Source organism: Beta vulgaris, chromosome 3 (assembly GCF_026745355.1).
Source record: "Beta vulgaris subsp. vulgaris cultivar EL10 chromosome 3, EL10.2, whole genome shotgun sequence".
In the NCBI taxonomy this organism is placed as follows: Eukaryota; Viridiplantae; Streptophyta; class Magnoliopsida; order Caryophyllales; family Amaranthaceae; genus Beta; species Beta vulgaris.
The window spans coordinates 4999187-5013596 of record NC_079204.1 but is presented as its reverse complement, the minus strand read 5'-3'; the positions used below and the strand labels follow the sequence as shown (position 1 = coordinate 5013596).

The following is a 14410-nucleotide window of genomic DNA, read 5'->3' as shown; positions in this document are numbered from 1 at the left end:
TGATGTTAATAATACTAGGCTATCACCAACTGACTGTTGTTACATTATCTTTATTGGAAAAGATTCTCATTCAAATACAGGCCTACAGGAGTATAAACTAACATGATTGATTTTGCTTGTTTCCAAGACAAGGATATTTGATGTTAATTCCTTCTGAAATTATCTAGGTCATGTGAGATTGATCTATTGGTCCTTTTTTTTTCTTAAAAAAGTTGTGTGACTGGGCTAAAGGCCCAAAAGTCATGCGCTCCCATATTGACAGAAGGGTGATTTATTATCTTATCACGTGAGTCAATCAGTGTCGTAACGAAATATAAAAATTATACTAATTTTAATATAAAAGTAAACTTATTAAACTAGTCACTGAAAGAAATCAACCTAATTATTATTGGGTTAATTCTTTTAAATAGGCAGTCTCTTATAAAATAAACTCTTGCAAATAATATGCTAAATATCATCATTGTCAACTGCATATTACACTATTTCTTTTCTGATCTACTTGAAAACAAAGAAAAAAAAAAAGCTGTACAGTTTTTATGCTCTTGAAAAATGCTCAATTTATATGTGCAATGGTACAAGAATAAGGAGGTAAAGCAAATAGAATTTGATATGTTTGGTTGAAATTGGGGGTTTAGAAACTAAAATATCCTTATTCCTGAGCATGTAAAATGTGTTCGGCGGCTGCAAAATATGCTCAACAACAGTTTTTAGAGTATTTTTTACTTTCTAGAGTTTGAACTATATTCAAATTTTTACGAAATAAAAAATAGTGTTTAGTAATGTGGTGTTCAAAGTAGCTTTTATTGGTTGAAATAATTTTTTGAAAAAGTTAGAAAAGCTTTTTTTTAGTTGAAGTCAATTGTCATTAATTAGGATTTATTTGATGATATTGTCATTAATGAAAGAGGAAATGAGTTGAGGAGTTCAACCTAGTTGGTTTGCTCTCTCTAGCCTAGTTTAAATTGTTTTTGATTGTTTTCGTGTGAATATATACTAAAGTACTAAACTTAGCAAAAAAAAAAAAAAGATAGAAAGATGAGACTTTTTTATTGCATATTTTGTTTCATTAATTAATTTAGCATGTCTCATTTTTTAAGACGAACATAACTACACAATCATACATTTCTGTTTATATTGAGCGGATGTATTATATTATCATTACTCTCTTATCAAAATGATGATTCTTCCATTTATAGCCAAGCACTTACATTACATGTTCGGGATGTGTCTGCCTCCCTTATGCTAACTAGTAGGACTGACAATCCCAAACACACCCCGATAACACAACACGAACTCGACCTGAAGTCATTGAGAGAAACACGAATTCAACACGAACATGAATTCAACCCAGTTAGTTACATTTATCATATTATGCAGGGGGCCAACCCGAAATGAACACGAAACCAAACACGAACACGATCCACTGACACGAATTGCCAGCCCTACTAAGTAATTGAGATAGTAAAAGTTATAGACTTTGAATAGCAATTTCGAATGACAGTAATACTAAGACTTAACCATACTTATATAGTCATATTCATATGATTATTAATATCGAGGTCAATTAGTAAACTCATAAATCGGTAATATCAAATACTTGCTCCGCTTTTTTTATTTATGATAACGTCTCTCAATTTATGGTATCTAATAAACAATATTGACAATAAAGATCATTAAATATCTATAATCCTACACAATTTGACATTATTTCTAATAACTTCTCACACAATAAGAATACATCTATACTTATATTAAAATTCGCTTCTAAATAAAGAACTGTTCCACGTGACATTCTTCATTATTTTCTAATCAATATAATTGATATACAATAAAAAAAAATTAAAAAAATACTTTATATAAAATTTAATATCATCACCTCAAACTCATAAATTAAAGTATTAATCACTTAACCAACTCATAATTATAAATGAAAAATATCATTATGCGGAGATTGGGATTTGGGCGTAGTCCGAGCCTAAAAACAAAACAAGAGTTGACAATAAGAAGAAGAGTCACAAAATAACCCACCAATAGAAATTAATTTGACGGACCCTGTCTTCTTTCTTCTCTCTCCATTTCTTCTTGCTACCACCACTACTCTTCTCTTGCTTATTGCCAAAAAAACTAAATCAAATTCAAGAAACCGATACTTTGCGGCAAAATTTCATCAACTTCGATCAAATTTCTACATATTTCCAGTTAATTTGCAACTGTGAAGCTTCTTCTTTGCACAAATTCAATCATTTGTAACAGGTCTGACAATTTCTAGGCTTCAAATTTTGAGTATTTTGAGCAATTTTCGTTAACGCAGGAATTTTCAATTTAGGTTTTCATTTGTTTCAATTATAACTCTATCATGTTTAGTAATGTTGAATTTTGAAATATTTATGCTGCTGTTTATCTATGTGTGAGGTGAATTTTGGCAATTGCTGTTAGGGATTTTGATCAGTTTTTGCTGAAAGTTGCTGATGATTTTTGTTCTTTTGTGTTGTAATGTAAGGATCATGCTGAAGTTGAGAAACTTCTGTAATTGTTTTTTTTTTTTTTGAATCGCAGTATTAGAATTTTGCCTCTCTATTGATGCAAATGTTGCTTATGTTTTCACTATTAGTTTGAGAAATTATTGGTATTCATTTGCAGATTAAAGGTCTTATTTCTCATTGTTTCATTTTGGCTGATTGCTTAGTGAGAATTAGAAGTTTCTCCAAAAGATTGAATGTAAAAGTCATATATCCGCAATCTTTGAATGATAGTTCTTATTGTTGGATAGAATTGTTAGAAAATGGATATATTGTATGGTAATGTTATAATGTTTATTTATTTATTTATTGTCTCTTACATAGATAGGAAAAGACAGGAAGAGAATTGTGAAGTAGGATGGATAGTCACAGTGAACGAGTGCAGCTTAATAGCTTCCATCCTAATGGTCTAGTACCGAAGGGAGTTTCTGCAGTTACTAGACCGCTTGAGCCAGGAAGATGGGCTATCGCTGAAGAGAGGACTGCTGAACTTATATCACAAATTCGGCCGAATTGGACGTCTGAGAAGCATAGAGATGATGTGGCATCCTACGTACAGAGGCTCATTGGGAAATGTGTGCCTTGCCAGGTTTGAACTCATCTAAATGTTGCTTTCTTCTTTTACATCAGAATATATATCTCCATGTTTTCAATGTATTGATCTAATTGTCACAATGTTGAAGCATTTGCTCATTCTTAAAATGTGAAGTATGGAGAGTAAATATGACACATGGGGTGTGGATTTTCTTAGAGCTAAAACTTTATATCCAATATTCATTTGTTGACAGGGGACTTATTATGAAAATTTTCAATTCAAGGAGTAACTGGAATTATTATGAGGAACAAACAATAGTTTGTAGTCACCAGAAGAGTATATAAATGTTCCTTGTACTTTTGGATACCATTTGCCTCCCTCTAGGATACTGTATTCATTTCCCTTTTATCTTAAATATGCTGTTTTGTGCAGTGATACATGATGGCTGTGGGACGGCTCTTAGTTATACTTCCTCCATTTAGAAATAGCTGCACCATTTGCATATTGTTTACTATTTACATCTTACAGTTTGATTGTCTTTGGGGATTTATATTTTAAGGAAAAACGTAGTCATATATCTTGTTAGATTCATCACAATGTATATTTTTTGTATTAATGTTTAAAATCATGCATTGGCAATCGTGTAAACATGAACTGATGCAATTATTTCTAAACGGAGGAAGTATTACGTAAAAGTTCTTTACATTGCTATTTCATCAGGGATTTCAACCTTTGATGGATTTATTGACAACTCATGGTTGTAAACCTTTTAAATACATAGGCCCACTAATCTATCATAGCAATTCAAGATGACATTCAGGTTGTTAGGACTTGTGTTATCAGATTGAAGTATGAATCTGGATGCTCGTAGCTATTGAATTGTCAGACTGTCATGATACAAGGCTCGACTCTTAGGACCTTTCTTAGACTCAAAATGCACATTGCACATAATCTTTAAGTATAAAATAAGTTACCTGTCTTTCCTCTCACCCCTTTCCAAAATTTGCCTCGTTTTGCCAATTGAGGGGGGGGGGGGGGTTCATTGGTGAGCTGGGAGATGCTTAACGGTATGTGAATGAGATCATATGTATCTTTTGTCATTTGGCATGAATCTTGTGTATGGAATCAGTCTTATTCAAAGGATGAGGATTATGAGCTATGTAGATGGTATCTTGCTGTGTATTAATATTCTCTAGTCAAGAAATTATATCTATATAATAAGAGCTCACGCATAAAGTTAGCTATATAGCTGCTATGTCTTGGATTATTCGATTAAATGAAGATTCACAAATTGGTCTTACAGTTAGATTTTGGTCTGGGGTAACAGTGAGAGACAGATTTCCTCTCTTGCACGAGAGATTGTGTTCCCGAGACTTTGGTGCTCATTTCAAACATGACCAATTTCTGGATTCGGCTATTTTAACAATTTCTTTTCCTTATTTTTGGTCCAATTGTGTAAGTGTACGTACCCATGTCAAAATGTTGAAGGTCGGTGGGTATTATAATCTATAGGTAAAATGAAGAGTTTAAGTAATGTACTCGGTAACAGATCTAAAGAGAATAACTCAAGCATCGTATGAGGGTTATTCTTTTTTTCTTTGGACCAAAGTTCTTCTTTGGCGAAATCATTACTTATGATGATGCTAGCATGTCGTATTCGCGAAATTGGGTTTTGAAGCATGCACCTGTTGGTTTTCTGTGATTGCATACATTTGTTGTGTATGCATATGTTTCTTAATCTGAATATACAGTGGCAGAAACTAGACTGGCATCCATCTCATCTCGGATCTTATGACTTATTGACAGGTGTTTACTTTTGGTTCTGTACCGCTTAAGACTTATCTACCAGATGGGGATATTGATTTAACTGCTTTCAGTGAAGACCATAATGTGAAAGATAATTGGGCTAATAGCGTTCTAGATATGCTGAGAAAGGAAGAACAAAATGAGCATGCTGAGTTCCAGGTGAAGGAGGTTCAGTACATTCAAGCTGAGGTACTTCAATCTCAAGTTTTTCACTTATCGCTTCCAATATATTTGCTTTGTAGTCATTTTTATGTGTTTGATTGAGTGCAGTTGTTTAATGTTGTGGCAAGGAATTTTACAAAAAACGTAATTAGGCAAAGACAAAATAAAATAAAATTGTGCTGCTTTCTCAGGAACGCTTAGTTAATTAACTTGCTTTTTTTTTTTGTTTGGGTTTGTCCTGCTTGAACATATTCACTTCTTCTTTCCAAGTTTCCAGGCTTGTGATATTTCTGCCTGAACAAAGACTCTCATTTTATCCTGCATTAATCTTTATCTTGTCGCTCTAAATTAAGTTCCAGACTCTACAACTGTGTGTTCAGCAATATCTATGATTCCTTGTTAATTGTTCGGGATACTAGAATTTGTTGGACGTTGGCTGCAAGTCCATGAGCCGTGTTAATAAAGACAGGTATGAATAAATGTACCCAAGTTGATGGATAGGATAAATTTTGCTCATCTATGCACTTGTTACTCTGCCAGCCCTAAACCTTTAAGACGGAAAACCAAACAGTGTATATCTGGCTATATGATGATACCTTACATTGGCACATTTTGCAGGTTAAGATAATAAAGTGCCTTGTAGACAACATCGTGGTGGACATATCTTTCAACCAGCTTGGTGGTTTGTGTACACTTTGTTTTCTTGAAGAGGTGTGCTCCTATATTCTGGTTATATTGCTCTATGATGGTAATTTGTATGAGCTCTTTTCTTCACCTAAATCAATAAATATAGAAAATTAGGATTTTGGTAAGCTGTTTATTTTGGGTTTCAGGTTGACAACTTGATAAATCACAACCATTTATTTAAGCGGAGTATCATATTAATCAAGGCCTGGTGTTATTACGAGAGTCGTATATTGGGGGCTCATCATGGGCTTATATCAACTTATGCTTTGGAAACCTTGGTTTTGTATATCTTCCATGTTTTTGACAATTCCTTTGCTGGCCCGCTTGAGGTATGTTTAATGCTTTTTCTATGTTTTTCTTCTATCCTAGATGTAGAGATTGAGTTTTATATTTATCATGTTATTTTAGTTTGATAAACCTCATAAAGGAAACTCCCACATGTAGTTCTTTTTTCGTGTGTAGGTGCTATATCGTTTCATGGAGTTCTTTAGTAAATTTGATTGGGCCAACTTCTGTGTCAGCCTCTGGGGTCCAGTACCAATTTGTTCGCTTCCCAGTATGGCAGGTAGATAGAATTGCAGCACATATTGGTTTTACCAAGTGATTGCCTTTTAATTGATAATACTTAGTGTCTGTTTGAATACCTTGCAGCTGATCCTCCTCGAAAGGATGGGGCAGAGTTACTGCTGGACAAAGTGTTCCTTAATGCTTGTAGTACAGCATATTCTGTTTTCCCTGTAGGTCAAGATAATCTTGAACAGCCTTTCATATCCAAACATTTCAACGTTGTTGATCCATTGCGTATAAACAACAACCTGGGCCGTAGTGTGAGTAAAGGTAATTCATTGAAGTATTGTGGGCTGTTTACTAACTAGTATCTAGTTATTTTGCCTTAGTAATTTGCACTTTAGCACTCTGACCATCACTTTTAGTTATTTACTTAATTAAACAAGGTTTCTGTTCTCCGTGTTATTGTATTAAAGGCCTTCTATCTGCGTAAGGATGTATATAAGAATCGTGAGTTCAATTAATTATAAGCTTGAGAATTGGAGCTTCTGTAATGAACAATGTGGAAATTTTGATGACAGTCTATTGATGTTTTCCTCTGGCCTTCGGGATCTGTCTAAAAACTCTAATGTATTTCCCATTTTTCTCAGAAAGAACGTAAAGTAGATAATCATAGATATCCGCCAATATGTATTGGTTTCAAATTTCTGAGCTGATGTTTCCCAAGTCATAAAGGACTGTTTTGTAGAGAGTAGAGACTGGTGGCTGATACAGAGCCGATATGGCGTAAGAGGCTTTTCTGATGGGCCACTAAAAGGCTGGCTAATCACTGATATAACTGGTAAAAATAGTTTTGCGACAGCCATGAGTCTTTGCAGTGCATGAAGTCATGAACCATGACTTCTTATTGAATCCCTGAGTATTACAAACCATAATCAATCCCCAAAGGAACTCTCTCCCTTTTATTATTCTAAAATGTACATAGTGCAGCAAGGGATGCATGTCTATTGTAGTTTTAAAAGTCAAAGGTACTACTGTTTAGGTGAACCTGATGACACTTATTGTTATTGCTGAAGAGTATTCATTTGTCAAGGGAATCAAATGCATGAACACCTTTAATTTGAGTTTCACTAATGCTGGAATCTGGGTTTCTCGAAATTCTCAGTGCTTATCTCTGCCCATATCTTGCAAACCCTTAAGTTAGGCATCTAGTTGGTATAGTGTAAACTTTCAGCAGTGTCATGGCTTCTCTAAACATGATGACCACAATTTCGTGTAATCAAAGAGTTTGTGGCATGAGGATTTCCTGGTAAGGTTTTTATTGTTTGCACTTGAATATATGTTCTTTATGGAAAAGTGAGAAGACCATATGATTTCTTGATGTTTGAAGCAAGAAGAATCTTCTTGAGATCATGAGATGCCATTGCAAGATCACATAGGCTTGGAAAAAGAAAGTTGAGTGTTTGTTTCAGTCGATACAGCTTCTGGGAAAGCTTAGAAACTGGCTTGTTAATTCCTTTTGTTTGGTGTTGTTAACTCTTGAATTAAGTGAGCTATAAAAAGATAACAGGACAACACTGTAGAGGAGCAAACAAGACTTTAAAATAGCTGGAATCTCAGGTGTCACTTTGAGATCCTATGTAGATATAGACTCTCTTTCCTGCATATATGTTGTGTCCCTGGAACTCATCGTAGTCTCTCTTTCTGAAAATCGGACCCTGTTACTTAATAGAGTATGTGTCATTGTGTCTGTAAGATGGCTGGTTAGTTACAGTGACTAAGTTTTACAGGCTCACTTGGACTATGCTATGAATTAATGATCTTTCATATTTCATAGAGCTAGGATCAGTAACCTATTTTTGTTCTTTTGTGGAAATAAAAATGGGGAATGTCTGCATTGTGATGGTTGACAAAGTAAACAGGAGCTTCAAGTTTGAACTTGTGGACCATGGCATCTCTCATCTTATGCGTGGCTGAAAGAAGTAGGCAAAATAGTACAATTCCATTAATAAAATAAATAGCTGCAGGGGAAGATGCATGACATTTTGCTAATTGATGTTCTTCTGATGTCCTTGTACATGGGCAATTATCGTTGGTAATCATCTGCGCTTGTTTTTTTTGTTCTTAGTTTCCTTGTGGCTTACATATTAAGTTCTATGTTAGCGCCAAATTCCTTGGGATCTGCAAACTCCTTTCTCTTTGATGGCCAATTTGTACCGCTTATTCATTGTGCCATACCTGTATGGCTGTACACTGTGAGGGATCTTTGAAGGGTTAGACTATGTATCTTTGCAGAGCTAAGAGTCTGTCAGTGCTTGTGAGGGGATGGTGATCACATACTTGTACAGGTAGTAGCTATATCAATATTAACAATAAAGGAAACGCTTCTGACAAACTGAAAGTTACAAGCAGAGGAAGCAAAATAGCTTAAAGATATACAATGAATAAGAGCAACAGAATGTAATGGATGTAGTGACACTTAGAACTTAGGAAATGTGCTTGAGTTTTACTGGAGTCCTTTTTCATTCTTTGTAAGGTAGAACTAATGAGAAGAAAGAGAAAAAAGCAAGTGAAATGAATGAGCTTTTTGCACGTGTGTATTTTTTCTCGCTTTGATAGCCAGATAGCGTTGTCTGTTTCTCAAGTATTTCAATTTATCTTTTGCACACTTCATTGGTGTTTCTCTTATTTTGGTATTTTTGTGGTAAAGGAGACTATATATTTATTGATTAATTCTGTACACTTGGCGCCTCTATGATATGTTCAGGTAACTTTTATAGAATTCGCAGTGCCTTCAGTTTTGGGGCTCAACAGCTAGGCAGAATACTCGAGTGCCAGGAAGAGAAAATAGTGGCTGAAGTGAATCGGTTCTTTCTGAACACATGGGACAGACATGGGAAGGGTTTGCGTCCTGATGCACCCACTCTTGACACGATTTACTTACGACAGGTTGACTCCAAACATGATGGAGATTGCAGAAATCGTGAAGTTACTGCAAGTGTAACAGAGAACTTCATTAGCCAGCATCCTCAGATTGATGAATCCCATATAATTCAGCCTACTACCATTCCTTTCAATCAGGTAGCTGCGGCCATTGACATGCATAAAGATTTGCATTCTCCTAGACAGGAGGATTATGAGGAAGAATCAAGAACTCAGATGTCTTCTGGTCGGGATCAATATTACACTCAGAAGAAAATCCCTACTAAGAAGCAACAGAATGAAAGAGAGAAACTTTGCAGGGCGGATATCTTGCAAAAAAGAGGACACCCCATACCTCAGTTTGCTAGGACGTCCTCTAGTCCTGAGCTGACGAGCATGTCTAGTGAAGCTGCATCTCCACGCAGGCATAATGTGGCCACAGAAAGGGTGAAAGAGGCCACTTGTTCGAGATTTGAGTATCATAGAAGAACGAAAGGCTCTGGCGTGATGAAGAATCATGTTGTAAATTGCTTTACGAATGAACCTCGTACAAGAGAGGGCTCATCTGACCTTAGCCGTTGTGCTCCTCATTCAAGCCATCCATCTGACTGCCACGCTTTTAAACCTGTTTCAAGTTCCACAAAGTCGGTTATTTCTTCGTGTGATGAACCAAGTCAGAGACTTGTGGAGGGGCAAGACTACATGAACCCAATGTCTTCATCTGGGGTTCAGAAATATGGTGTGCATGTGAAGATGCCTGTGAATGTAGCTTCTCATCCTTTTGTTTCAATCCCGTCTTCCATACCGGGATATAGACCCCAAAATTATGTTGGCACAATGGCATCGAATGTGTCAGTTCTTCAGTCTGATTGGGTCAATGTTATGCATCATTCCAATGGTCCTTCTTTGGCACCTTCTTATTGGAAAGTTAATTCTGTTGGAGTCAGACATGAAGAAGAAATAACGGAAGGATTGAATGATGGAGCAGTATCACTAGAAGTTGATCATCGGGATGATGACCATAGTTTCTGGACTGACGGTAATGCTGATTCTATGAGAGAAGTTGATCTTGAAAGTGGGGAGTTTTCTACTGCTAGTTCGAGATTATCACCTGCTTCTCCTGCTAGTTCTTATAGGACAAAGGCATCTTCAGAAAGTTCTTGGGATGGGAAACCATCTAAAATAAACAATGCTGTGAGATGCGCAGTGACAAAGAAGTCAAGTTCTTCCAAATTTTCCCCGGTAGGTAATAATAAACGGTTAGATGATGGAGGACCTCTTGATCATCCTTATGAGGATGTCGATGATAATTCTGCTGCCCCGTCCACAGCTTTCACACATGCGGAGGTTCATCAGTTGCCTGGATTTGCCCAAGATTGTACGAATTATCCAAATTCAGGGTTGCCATTTTCTCCTTTGATGGTACGTCCTGGTTTCCAGCAGGGTGTGAGTCATAGTAATGCAGTTTTACCATTTGCATTTTTTCCTGCTGGACCAGGTGTTCCTTTTTTCGCAATGGTACCTCTATACAATATGAGTGCGGAATCAAGAAACTCTGGGAAACCTGACAGCCATGATGATACGGAGATGGAGAAGCCTACCTTCCCGACGACTCACTCTAGTCATAGCTTTTCAGCAAAGGGGATAGAGCAGTTGAGCCATAGCAATAGTATTGGCTCAACAAAGAGAATCATGTCCGAAAAACACACTGATGAGTTTGGGCCTGACATTTTCAACGGTGACTTTGATAGCCACTGGATAAATCTCCAGTATGGGCGTCTCTGTCAAAATCTACAAGTGCAGCATCCTTTTATCCACCCCCCCTCTATTTTTATACCCCCATTACACGTGCAGGGAAATACCCCATTTGAGGCTCCTCGATCACCATATCCTCAAAGTTCTAATAACTTTACTCATCCAGTTCCTGTTTCAGCTGAGCAACCACTTTCCAGTAAGCCTGCTGGTGTTTCGAGGCAGTATGGTGGCGAATTACCTAAACACCGCAATGGAACTGGAACTTACTTTCCAAATCCAGTAAGACAGCTTCCCTGCTATCAGTAAAATAGGAATTTACTTTTAAATGGCTTTGTTACCTATTTTAGTGGTTTTAATGCACTTCTATGGTTTCAATATCTCACGGTTCCAATATGGAACTGAAAGATTTCACCTTTTGTCAAATTGGATTGTTGTGTTATTTGTGAGGTGCCAGGGCTCTCTTTAAGTGAAGTTTGCTTTTCACAAAGGGATCAATTTTGCGTTTCCTTATAGAATAATCTCAACAAAAATAATGTCTAACAAGCAACTTTTAGTATCTGTCATTTGAGATTATCTAGGTAAAACATGACGTTCACGTGCCATTGTGTTTACTCTATAATCTTTAGTCTTGGGAAAGTGAGTCTTTTATTAAACGTCTCTCTTTTAATCTAGATTCCTTTAGGAGTAAGAGAAGGTACATCTGGACCTCTACAGACCTTGCCTGACACTAGGGTCATTATCTGGTTTGTATAGTTTAGCCATAATAACTCATCAGTTAAAACAAGTTGTGTCATTAGTGCAAAAGGCCGTAAGAATTACTTCCTCCGTTCTTTAAAAATTGCTACACTTTGACTTTCGTACATTTACATTCTTCACTTTGACCATATATTGTAATTAATATATAGATTTGTTTTTTGTGCAGTGTGTTTTTCAAAATATCCGCAAATATCATTTTTTTATAATTTATACTAATAAATAGCTAAAGTTATATTGTCAAAGTTGTGCAATGTCAAGCATGAAAGTTGAACAATTGCAATTCTCTGAAGAACGGTGGAAGCATATTTCTGCACAATCTGATGTAACTCTTTTGCAAATTGTTTCAGAAGGTTCTCAAGGATTGCCATATTTCGACCTCTAGGCAGTATCAAGGGGACTCCAAAAATAGAAATGAGTACCATGGGGAAAGGGAAGCAAATTGGAATTACAGCTCGAAGCCGCGATTTGCTGGCCGTGCTCAACCTCGATATCGCTATGATAAGCGGAACTCAAAGATGGACCCCTCAGTTGCTACTAGTTCCCAAACTGATAGAGCTTGTGACACCTTTCGGAATAAGTCCTCTCAATTAAATCGCTCTCCAAAAGACCCATCTTCTTGGAGACCTACATGGAATGGCCATTACGATGCTGATTATCCAGTGTATCAGATACATTCTGAGTACCATAATCAGGTTTCTCAATCTGGCGATGCTCTTCCTCCATTTGTTATGCTATATCCTTATCCTCAGACCATTGCTTATGGTTCCCAGGTTGAACCTCTACAGTTTGGTTCTGTTGGACCAGAGCATTTTGAAGGAACAGATGAGGTACAACAGCTCAGTGGATACACAAAAGGATATGACCTTGAGCTTCAAAATTATCAGGGAGATACAGGACCTCCTTCGCCAGATTGTGCGTCTTCCCCAAGGTTCCTCTGGTAAATTGCTTACATGACTGCCAAAATAAACATTGGTTTTGATCATTTCAACTCTTGACATTGACTTGGATAAAAGAGATCAATTTCATAGTTACACGATCATAGTTATTATAATAGTTCGATAGGTAAAAAGTATAATAGGTATGTTTAAATATGTAGAAGTTAATAGCTAAAAGAAAGTGTTTAGTTTTCAAAATAGGTAAGACTGTCTGATAGAAGACCAGTAGTGTGCTTCTATCTCTCACTCATCATATGATAGCTAAGTGTTAATAGCGTGGTGTAGTTTTTAATCTTTAACATATACGAGGGACTATTGAATATTGATGACTCCACCCTGCGATTGAATCCTCAAAATGATGACATTGTCGACTTACTCTGATTTGCAGTGATGAAGGAATCTGATCTTTTGGAATATTGAGCTTGACGCATGGGTTCTTCTGCTGGCGCGTCATCTGTGCCAGTAAATCTGTGTTTTTGGGACCTGCTTCGGCAGCCTTTTGCCCGGACCACAATATGGAGATTTTGGATGTTAGATGCAGCACCTGCATATTCCGTGAAAGGGTCAATCTCTAACTCTGAGATTTGCACCTTGGTAAGTCACTTCAAGAGCACCAGATCTTCTCTGATTAACATTGATGAAGGATTGAGTGAGACATAATTGGTAAGATCATCCATCATTTAGCGTTTCTCCAAGGATAGAGCTATGGAGCTGGAAAATTTTAGGGATCAGGTCGCTGGTCTCGAAATGGGGACGGGGAGCTTCCATGCTAGTGTAGAACAGCGCTTTTCGGGGAAATGCAAGGCCTGTTTGCCCTTGAAATAGCTGCTTTCAGTTGTAACTGTAAGTTGTAGCGTAATCCAGCCATCATTGTAATGGAAGTTGTTCTAATCTGAATCATACAGCTAGTTCAATCCCAAAGCAAAGTGTTGCTACTTTCGTTGAAGTTGTTTCAAGCTTTTCTTTTCTTTTCTTTTTTTAGTTTCTAGTTTTTATTTTTTATTTTTTTATTTTTTATTTTCAAATAAAATCATAAAACAAAATTATTAAATCATCGGAAGAACTAAGAAGTAGCCCCACTTTCTTTGTTTCCAGACAGAAATAAGAATCATATATTGTATCATATTTAACCTTTAAAGTACCGATTTAAAATAAAACACTATACTTATTTACAAGATATCATGGAAGTTTCAAAATAAATGCAATATTATTTTATGTCGCATTAAGTTTTTTCTCTCTTTTTTCATCATATGAGTTCTTTTTTTCATCATGAGTTCTTTTCTTTCTCTCGTACTCTCATCTCCTTAGTTCTTCACCTATACGACACTTATTTTAAATGGAGGAAGTATTATTTTAAAGGTAAAGATAATGTCTCCTTAACGAACTTCTTTTATTACATAGTGTTGAGATGTCTTATTTTATAGGATTCTTTAAGTTGACCTATAATCTAGTTCTATGAATAATTATGATAGGATCATAAATGAGCTAGAATTAGAATTAGAACTTTAGAAATTATTTGTAGCTTCAAAGCATGTTTAATCTACAAGAAAGTTTTATACATTGCCATCTATGTTGACAAGATTTAGGAAGATTAAGTTCGTAATCAAAGATTATTGACATTGTGAGGAAATAAGACTCTAGTTAATATTAGAGTTTATTGTGAAATAGGATTTGTTTCCTAATTAGTTTTGGTGAAGGACTCTCTAACCTTAGGTTGTATAAATATGTTTTTCAGATTAATAAGAAGGGAAAACAAATTGACCAAAGTTTAACATGGTATCAGAGCCTATTTCACAATGAACTCTAGTATCGTATTATAGACGCCT

General features: G+C 36.1%; 1 protein-coding gene across 5 annotated transcripts; it reads left to right on the top strand.

Moving 5' to 3' along the window:
- Window positions 1-1545: 1545 nt before the first annotated feature.
- Window positions 1546-13761, top strand: LOC104888284 (uncharacterized). 5 transcript variants are annotated; one of them, XM_010673203.4, is made up of 11 exons: window positions 1549-2253; window positions 2844-3108; window positions 4861-5049; window positions 5641-5733; window positions 5856-6038; window positions 6172-6274; window positions 6361-6546; window positions 8984-11172; window positions 11997-12341; window positions 12435-12586; window positions 12973-13761. In XM_010673203.4, exons 2-11 carry the CDS (start codon window positions 2878-2880, stop codon window positions 12986-12988), a joined length of 3687 nt encoding a protein of 1228 aa, XP_010671505.1. In that variant the 5' UTR covers window positions 1549-2253; window positions 2844-2877; the 3' UTR covers window positions 12989-13761. The 5 variants fall into 5 exon arrangements, with proteins under 5 accessions (XP_010671503.1, XP_010671505.1, XP_010671504.1 ...); XM_010673202.4 differs by having other exon boundaries at window positions 1550-2253; window positions 12420-12586; XM_010673201.4 differs by having other exon boundaries at window positions 1546-2253; window positions 12000-12586.
- Window positions 13762-14410: the final 649 nt, after the last annotated feature.

Bases quoted from the DNA above. Each gene is read 5' to 3' on its own strand.
- LOC104888284 (XM_010673200.4), top strand. From the start codon at position 2,878: ATGGATAGTCACAGTGAACGAGTGCAGCTTAATAGCTTCCATCCTAAT. The intron at 6,275-6,360 runs GTAGATAGAATT...AATACCTTGCAG, and splicing joins TTCGCTTCCCAGTATGGCAG to CTGATCCTCCTCGAAAGGAT. The intron at 11,173-11,996 runs GTAAGACAGCTT...AAATTGTTTCAG, and splicing joins GAACTTACTTTCCAAATCCA to AAGGTTCTCAAGGATTGCCA.